At 37.2% G+C, this 10,153-nt stretch overlaps 1 protein-coding gene across 1 annotated transcript in view; it reads right to left on the bottom strand.

The window, feature by feature from the left end:
* LOC104530603 (DENN domain-containing protein 1A) overlaps positions 1-4,512 on the bottom strand; it is a gene marked incomplete at its 5' end in the record, with an annotated part of 179,147 nt that extends 174,635 nt beyond the window's left edge. Inside the window, 1 exon segment of the mRNA XM_029086801.1 lies at positions 4,442-4,512. Coding sequence (XP_028942634.1) covers positions 4,442-4,512 — 71 coding nt within the window.
* Positions 4,513-10,153: the final 5,641 nt, after the last annotated feature.

Genomic DNA, 10,153 nt, shown 5'->3' on the forward strand with positions numbered 1-10,153 from the left:
AAAGAGCTGTTACAACACAAGGCTAGAACATGAAAAGTAAAGAAGGAAGTACTTAAACTACTCACAAGCTTCTAGTACGAACAAGATTAGTAGTACATGCTACTCTCAGAGCCAATTCAAATGCAAATCTCATCCTTTCTCTCAAACAATGATAAACTCCCTCAGAGTTAATAGTTTCCTTCTAAGATTCATCTCTCTTTTCAACTTAGTGGTATGTTTTCCAGAAAAGAAAGAAGCACATGGCGAGTCTTACAGCAAGACCTTTTAAATTCTGTCATAAAAGAAGTAGTATAAACTACATTTCCTTTACTAATCCAGTGAACATTTGTTAAACTCTAACACACTTACACTTTGTCCATGCTACCGCATTTAGGCTTCTAACTTACCATGTGGGGTTTTTTTTTAAATAAAAAAAAGAAAAAAGAAAAAAAGAAAGAAATCCTTTAGCTGTACTAAACCATTTTAGCTTTTTCCTTGAACACACAGCAAGAATTTATGCTACACTCACAAAAAGATGAAAGATTAGGTCCTCGGAGAGAAAGGCCTTTTGGCACACTACATGGTAAAGCTACAGATTTGACATACTTTTATAATGTCTGCTTTGGCGAGAACACAAAAACCCCACACAAAAGCATGCTCCATCCTCCCAGACAAGGGTGTAGGGAGGTGGCTTACTCTTGTGAGCATTTACTTTCAAATGTTCATACATTAGAGACTATTTTGATCGGTTACTTTAGACTAACAAATTCTCTTTTTCTACATGAACAGTTTGACAGTTAAGACTACAATTCTCACAGCCTCATCTAACAAGAGAGGATCTTTGGCTCAGGACCAGCAAGATCCTTAAATTTATCATATCATATTTCTGATGAATGATCTGCAGCAGCTTTAAGATCACAACGAGTGGGAACAAAGTTAAGATAAAAGCAGTTTTGTATTTTCATTCAATTTTAGGAAGTTAAGTGTTCTTTAAAAAACCCACAACAAACCACACACACTAACATAGATTCAGTTAGCTAAGGGGAAATCCCAGCTTCCACAGAAATCACAAGGGTAAAACAAAAACTGCTTTGGTAATTGTCTTCTCTTCAGGAAATATCTTCTTAATGACAAATATTCATCTTAATGTTGCCAGTCACAGTTGCAGCTAGCCTGCTTCACAGTTCTCACAACAAAGATATCAGATTTACATGAAGTGACCCAGGAAGAAAAATCTGTAAGTCCCCAAATAAGATCTATGAATATAACAAAGAAAAGCACAAACACAGCTTTTAGATACAACTAAACGCTGGAATTGTATAACGTGCCAAAGACTTAATGTGTCAGAAATACAGAAATCACCAATGCTGAGCGGAGATGGCCATTAATTTCTGAACAGTCTAGAGGGGAAAAGCCAGGGAGACCACAGTTGAGCCGATGCGGTGATCATTTCCTTTCTCAGTTCACACATCACATTGTGGTCTGGCAGAGTTCTGCCTGGTTTGGAATAAAACAATGTTTGCTTTTCAACTTCTTTGGTTTCAATTAAGTTTTTTCTTCATACTTTATTAAGAATACAAAACATCCTCTAGATGTTCCTGAAGCTTACATTTCTAGGAAAGAAATCTTGGGATCATAGGATAATTCAGGCTGGAAGGGATCTTGGGAGGTCTCTAGTCCAACCTCCTCTCAAATAAAGGCCAAGTGTGAGGTCAGACCAGGTTGTTCAGGTTGTGATCCAGTCAGGTCTTGAAAACCTCCAAGGACGTCTCTGAGTGACCTGGTCCAATACTTGACTGTCCTCACAGTGAACACATTCCTGATATTCAGTTAGAACACCTCTTCATTCAGCCTCTTGTCCTCCTGCCACGCACCGCTGTGAAGAGCCTGGATATCTCATCTTGATGAACTCCTCACAAGTATGGAAGGCTGCTATTCAGGTTCCCTGAAGTCTTCTGCAGGCAGAACAAGCCCAGAACTCTCAACCTCTCCTCACAGTGCAAGTGCTCTAGCTCGCTCACCATCTTGGTGGCCCTCCATTGAACTTGTTCCAGTTTATTGATGTCTTTCTTGGAGCCCAGAACAGACTTTGTCCTTCTGCAGTCAACTATCTTGGTAACTAAGAGAGAATCTTCTATATGACACTCAATGGATAATGCTGCTTTCATTCATTTCAAAAGTTATTAACCAGATAAACACTTATGCTAGATCATTAACAATTACAGGAGCAACAAAGCTACTTGAATGTACAATTGTCTGTCAGCAGTTAATAACACAAGCCAGTATCTTCCATTTCAGCAAGATGCAAGTCAACTACGAAATACATTAAAGCTTTTAATTGCAGTTGATAGTTAACTATGTTACATGGAGTTCCATGGAAAACATCCTTTGCTACACACACTTGTGAATAAAACAAAATAGAGGCACGTTTCACCACCCCACAAGCCAATCTCCCACACTAGCACTGTTACAGCTTTGGAGCAATTCACTCCCCTCTAGACTATGTCAGAAGATCGATACAGTTTATTTCAATTAAGGGCATTGTAAGTGATCAATAGCACTGTTGTACTAAACACAAACTTCAAAAACAGTTCTCTTAGTTAGTTTTGCATCCATTACACAGGAAGAAATATTTTTTTAAACATGCCTGGTAATTTGTTCCTTACACAACTTCTATACATTTTGTTTTTCTTAACAGTAACAGCTCCTTGCCATTTAACAGACATATTCCTGCTCTTCTGGCATAGAACAGCTAGGCAAGAAGTAGAAAAAACTACATGGAGGTCTTTAGGGCTCTATTTCTGGAATGGTGATTTGCCTGGGATACAGCATGGCTGATAAATGCAGTTGATGCTGCAGAGAACCAAACAACAACCTTCATTCAGAATAGGACTGAATATTTGGGGATACACTAATCTAAGATTCCTGAGGATAAAGGGCATCTCTTAAATATAAAAAAAAAATGTTGGGAAAAATCTTTTAAAATATTATTCAGAGACAATTAATAACTCCAGAATATATAAGTTGTAAAAACAATTATAAAACATTTTTTCTGCTCACTAAAAACAATTTCTGAAGATTTTGCACCTACAAGTGCATATAACAAACTTAAAAACACAACCAAGTAAAACTCCCACAGAATCAGTTGGTTTATAGAACAAAATGTATACTAAATTCTCCAATTAAAAACCTGTAAAGTAGTTTCCGTGCTTTTTAACCCACCTTCCCTCAGCAGGGAATTAATCCCTCCAGGGGGATGCAAACAAACTTCAAAGAGAAGATTATACCCAGACACTAGTACTGTACAATGTAATGTTTACGGTCAAATTTGTTCAGATTTTCTGGCACTAGAATCCAGGTCAGATGTGCAGAAACAAAGACCAGTTATTAAAAGGGCTCCTGCAGTTACATCAAATAGTCGTGATGGTATATAGCAGTAGGACAAGCCAACACTGTATTCCAGTTACAACTCCTATGGAGGCTCTGGCAGTAAAGGAAAGAGTTACAGCTATTTGACTTTTGCTGATTGTAACAAACAAATACAGATATAAAAGCAGATAAGTGGCTTTCCAGTCAATAAAATATGAAAATCCTTCCTATTGGTTCGTTATACCATATATACAATGACCATTTCATAAAAGATAAAAGGAATATTACTTCAATATATGTTGACTAATCATAATTATTTAGTTTTGACATCCCTCCTTTTCATAACATTCTAGAGATTGATCTCACAAAACAATATCTTGAACTACATCCTGGGATTATGAATTTCAGCCTTTGATTTTCCCGCTTATTTGATCAAGTTCCTCAGGTTTAGAAAAAAGTGCAATCAAAAATCCACAAGTATAACTTACCTGTTGGTTTTAGCAGTTTTGGGACCTCTCTAGCATAAACTTAGGAATACTTGTCAGAAATCATATACAAAAATATTTGTATAATTGAGACTTGATAATAATGGTTGGTAAAAATAGGTAATCAAATCACAGCTGCTCTCCTGCCTTATTTCTAGATAAAATCATTTGATCGAAGGAAGAATTCTGGGAACAGATAAAAATACTTCTGTAGACAAGTAAGAAAGAGGAAGTAAAAATAAATTCTATGCAAGAAATTTTACAGTACTTTTTTGTTTTAAAACTACCCATTCTTTATAGGAGTAGCAAATACAAATCTGAAAATGCATTTACTTTTTCCAGCCTAATGAAATAAGAGTTATTTCTATTTTAAAAGACAAAAAAGGCAAAACAGTCAAAGAAATCAGAATAATGCCCACAATCAGGGATAGAGGCAAGGATTTCTCATTATTAGTCCTAACTGTAAAAGATTCCGCAGAACCAGTGATTAAGAGACCTTTAAAAGCTCAAACAGCAGAATATTAAATATACTTCATTATCTCACAACATAGGGTTCTTAAGAACTGTTTTAGCCAATAAATAGGTAGAATTACAGTGCAGAACAGTACCTTTCCCAATGCAACCGATTCCTGAACAGGTCACTTCTGCATATACTTCAAAGGTAGTTTCCGGATTTTGTCTGAAAGAAAACAAAAAGTATTTAGCACCTTGAGGATTTTTTTTCAAGAGTGGTTTCAATTACTCAGTCAGAAAGGGTTCTAAGAATGCACACAATCACAACAGCAACTTGATAAAGGAGATTTCTTGTTCTGTAGTCTGTGATGGTTTCACATCGGATCTTTCTGCCTGCCCTGACTAGTACGTAACAAGGTGACTGAAGCTCAGGGAGTCGGTATGAGCTGGGTGTCTGACCAACTTCTACAGAGAGAGAAAGAATGAAAACCACAGAAACAAAGCACACAGGACCTGTAAGTCAGTTCAACTGCTGTGACTAGTCTGCATTTCTAGATACTAAAATATCACATTCAGATCTTTGCCATAAAGAGAACTTTGCCTCATATAACTTTTCAGAACACTACTCAGATAAAGAAACAATAGTTTGATTGCACATGCAACTCGCAAAAGCAAGTTCTTTTTATTTCACCTTTACTTTCAAATGAGAAAGTAAATCACTTACGTGCTATATGTAGAGATTCTTTTCAGAAAAAAGAAAAAAAAGAAAAAAAATCCTAAATACTCTCTTCTCTTAGCCAAACTGAAAACAGTCACATTGCCCAACATGGGACTAACAACCCAGATTCACATTTTCATTCCTGTGACCCTTGAGTTCACTTCCTGACACCTATTTGCTCAAGGAAAAGAACAATAAAAAGAAGCTGCAGTCCAGAGGATGCAAAGTCATTTTCTGTATACACTACTGGAAAACTTAAGAGGCTGTATTTAGGATGAAGACAGCTCCCCTCTTTAATACCTGTCAAAATATTTCTCTCTCTTTGTCCAAAGAAAGGGTCATGCTGAAGGATGCTACAAATGCACAAGGTTTCACCTCATGAGTCTCCAGAGTCATATCCAGAAAGTTGCCAGATGCACATAAAATAAGGAAATAAGTGCCATAGTAAAAAATGATACCAAATTCAGCTACAAAATGTAAATGAAGTTTGAGGAAAGAGACCTATTCTGCTCCAGAGTTATAAATATACCAGTAATAAAAGTAAAAAGTTAATGATATAAGAATTAAAAATAATTTTTTTTTTTTTTAAATGTACATTTTCAGTTCTTAGTAATAGAACTCCGTAAGTGAAGCTCTGGAATTACATTTCATAAGGAGCGTGTAAAGGCAGCAGGTGATTATATATGAAAGCATTTTTTTAGTTAAATTCCCAACTCAACAATTTTAGCTACTCCAAAATTTTTTATGAGATTAAAGAGAATCACACATTAGACTGTAATTGTTCAGTTACCGAAATAAGGATTTTGTAAGTCTCAACACGTGACATTTTATTCTTAGATTTTCTGGTTAAAACCAAGAATCAAAATTGCATAACTACTTCCCTAACTTTATAACTGCTTGTACAGTGATAATATGGTCTCCTATGTGTTAATGTAAACTATCTAACATTAGAAAATTGTTGAGGTATAATTAACTTGTGAATCTTGGTAGCTTCCTTACAGCTAAGGATGAAAATAATGACAAAACCTATATCTATATCTCTCTCTCTCTATATATATATATGCACTAGAACTTCTACCTGAATACTAACTTAAAAAATGAAACTCATCTTACCCAGTGTCCCAAACCAAACACATAAACACAGAAAGGAGTTCAGCCTACTCTTCAGAAAATTTCTATTATTTTTAATCCTACTTTAACACCAAAAGGGATCAAATAAAACATTTCTAACCATGCCACAGGCCCACTTAGTGGAACTCACATGGATCTAAGCCAAACCCCACACCTATTTAAATCGACAGAAAAGCTACCGTTGGCTTCAGCAGCACAGGATCACACTCTACAGCTTTACAGAGCACCTCTGAGGAGCAACAATGGTTCACAATTCAATTAATGTTAATTTAATTCGCCACCAGTTCCCAACTGCTTTGTCTTAAGTAGCCATTTTTCAGAAGACTATATTCCTAAGTTATGAGAAATCTAAAATCAACAAATCAACTATTATTTTACATTATAAAACACACTTGTGCAATTCTCTCTGTGCTACTTAAGAGATGCTGCAGAGAATCTGCTTCAAAAATTGAGGTTCTTAGCTATGTTCCTGCAGTCATGGTACAGGATGAGGATGAAATTATATCCACATAACACCAGAAATGTATTTTTCCTTTCATATATACTGCTGTGCAGCCTTATCTTACCCTCCTTGTTTATGGCTTTATTTTTAGCACCCTGTTTCCTTAGTGAAAAGTTTATAAATTTTATAATATTTTTACAGCTAATGGATAAAATAACAAACACCTTTTAGTATTATGTTAGAGTCTGTGTTCAAATTCTTTCGTGAAAACACTGTGTAACACAGCTGGCAAGAGCACCTACTGTATACCACAACTTCCAGACAAAAAGACATCACATTTTGTGTTTTAATATTCCATGACAAACGTCCACTTATTTCTATGAACAGTGAAATTAGCTTTGCCAAGTCAGAAACTTAGTATTAAAGGCTGCATTCAACAAGCTCACACCTCGGTATGAGAATGAAGTCATTGTTGAGTTCGGAGTATTTTATAACTTTTCAGTGGAATTAAGGAAACGAGTCACTCTGAGACTTCACACAGTTTGCAAATACAGCAGAAACGGGCATCACAATACATATATTTTGCAGTTGGTTTTTATGACTATTAAACTGCTCTGCAGACATCTAATGCCACCTGTCCATGGGACTGAAACTTCAACCTCAAACACACACACACAAAGTTTTCTTTCCTCTCAATAATCACTCAAAGACCCCTGGCCAGTTATCAAGTGAACACACAGATGCAATTAAAAAAATACATAGGACACACATGTACAAACACACAGAGCACTCCATTTATCTGATAACTGGGTAATTTCAGAAGGAAATGCAAGACTTCTTCGTAAACAGAAATTTAGGAAGGAGCTCTACGAGAAAATAATGCTTTGGTGATAAATGTTAATTGTATTAATTACTTCAAATCTCTCTGATGTAGAAATAGCTTTAGTACTAAAGCAATTCATAAGTAATTCAATCTCACACTGAAGTCATATAATATTTTAAATAAGATATTTATGTACCTTTTACAGTCAGAATTATTAGTTTTTATCAAACTGCAAGAGATTTGTGCAGTATAAAATTATATAAAATCCTTCTCTGAAGCTGTATGTATGGAAGTACGTAACTTACACATCTAAACCCCACTTCAACTCTGTCAGGAGCAATTTTCCTAAACACAGGAAAATGTAATAGCACTTAGGACAGAAAGTATCATTCTACTTAAAAACTGAGGCATAAGAGACGAGTCTGACACTGATAATTAGTTGTCTTGTAACAAGACTTAGTTGCTCAACTCTTGCAGAAAAAAAAAATATTAACAGAAATGTGTAATTGGTAATTCAGAAATTGCACCTCGAAGCCCAATTAATTTCCATACATTTAACTTTTTCTGCCTAGTATTCCCTAGGTAGATAATATTCCATTTCAGTATATAGCAAACTTTATGTTAAATATCTGAAAGCATTCCCAGATTAATATTAGGGATCTCTTCCATCATCACTGAAATACAACGACCTCTGGAAAGGAGCACGCTAAGATTCTTTATGGTACAACGCAATTCTGTTGAACAGATTGATATTGACACAATATTTAAAAAAAAAAATAAATTTCTCTCTTGCAATGTCTTGAGTACTGAAGGCTACCAAGAAGCAACAGCAGCCAGGTTAACCAGAGTCCTGGCACAGAGTGCCTTGCACATACCATATGACGTGCTCCAACGTGAAGCTTGACCCAACAGCGTAACCCAACACTCAGTTCACCTTTTTTTCGCCCGCAGCTGTACACAAGCCGAAAGCTTACAAGACTGCTGGGAACTTCTTGATTTCTTTAACTTCAGTCTGATGCAGCTACTGATAATTTTCTCTAAGTAATCTTTCATTCAAACGACTCATTACTACATAGCCATCAAAAATATAACTGACACATATGTCCAGGTTTCATGCAGCGTATATCACAGTGATCACGTGCCAAGCAGTTTAATATCCCTCATAACTGTCAATCTACAGCAAGAAGCAAGAGATCTGACTCCTGGGTTTTCGCTAGGACTCCAACACATATTGGCAACACCACTAAAACGCTTGTGTTTTCCTGATGACAAAGACAAGGGCTTGTCTGTAATCCTGAAAGACACGTCCACACTGCAAGGCTTTGCACAGAAACAGTTCTGAAGCACGCTGGCTGTCATAAATATTTCTAACTGCTACATCTCCTCACTGACACATTTCCAGTTGAATCTCCGCATCTGAGTGTTTACAATCACATTCAGCAAAGTGTATGCAAAGCCATTAAAGGACAAATTAGCAATCAAAAACCCAACAATGGTAAACGCATCGGTAAACTTGGGGATTCAGTATGTACAAAAAATAAACTACATTTTAAAAGAGCATCAGCCTTTTAATAGAGTTGGGATAAGGAATCATTTCAGATGACAATTTTCAAGTGATCCAAGCAAGGGCGACCGTGCAAGATCCAAAGGTGCCAGTTACAGATATAACCTGCTTTGCTGTCAAAATAATAACAATTTTAGACTCTACCCATATTTGAACGTAAGGTAAAAGTTTAACTAGTTTCTCAGACTTTGATTTTTTTTTTTTTTTTGTAGCAACAGCTGAGAACCCATATGCCAAAAAAGTGTAAAAATTATCCCCACAGCATGTCCGGAAGAAGGAATATTGCTTTCTGGAACCAATCACCCCAGCACTATCATTACAAGCACTCATTATGCGCTTACATTTTCGTAAAACACCTGGCTGGATAGACACACATTTACTTCTATCCAGCCTCTGGGCTTGGGAACATGAAGATGTGTCATCACACTAAGCACACTACAAACTATGTCTCCTCCAGTCTCATATTCAAGTTAAACAAAAGAGGTGAAAAGTTAAAGCCCTGTGTAATCTGGAAGAACACTGTGTTCAAGAAGGAAAAGCAATTGCTCAACAGCACCTGCTGAAACTGCTGAACAAAATACAATCTATCTGGATCTCTCCACTGTCACATCTTTCACGCACAAAGATGTCAGCACTCCCTGCTTGGTGATAGCTTTATTACACCTCTACCTGTCTCAGAGGAAGCGAATTTGCCTGGAATGGCATATGAATGAACTGAGATATTTAATGTGACAATGGCAAATACACCACTGGGGCTTACCAATAAATCAATCCCTAGTTTTACGAAAATTAAAGAAATATTGAGAGCATGGAGCTGCTAGCCCAACACATTGATCACTTGCACCATTCTCCTTCCCCCAAATCCCCTTGCTAATGCACTTTCTGGCTATCACAGCTTGACTACCCCTCACACTCCAACCTGGGCAAGGAGGCTTTGAACCCTCTGGACCACACCACACCCCCAAAACAGAGGTCACCAGTGCTGGCAATGAAGCCTCTCCCATTCCCGCAGCCCCAAGGCCCGCACCCGTAACTCAGAGTGACCGCACAGCCTGGCCCTGGGCGCTGCCAGGCGGAGAACTGCAGACAGGGAGAAAGAGAGGAGACACCAGAGCAGGTCTGGGTTTGAGGGCGGGTGAACGACACTCTGCTGCGCCCCGCAGGGCCGGGGGACGGGGGAGCTCCCGCC

The sequence above is a fragment of the Antrostomus carolinensis genome, unplaced genomic scaffold (assembly GCF_000700745.2).
Source record: "Antrostomus carolinensis isolate BGI_N321 unplaced genomic scaffold, ASM70074v2 scaffold2939, whole genome shotgun sequence".
NCBI classification, from domain to species: Eukaryota; Metazoa; Chordata; class Aves; order Caprimulgiformes; family Caprimulgidae; genus Antrostomus; species Antrostomus carolinensis.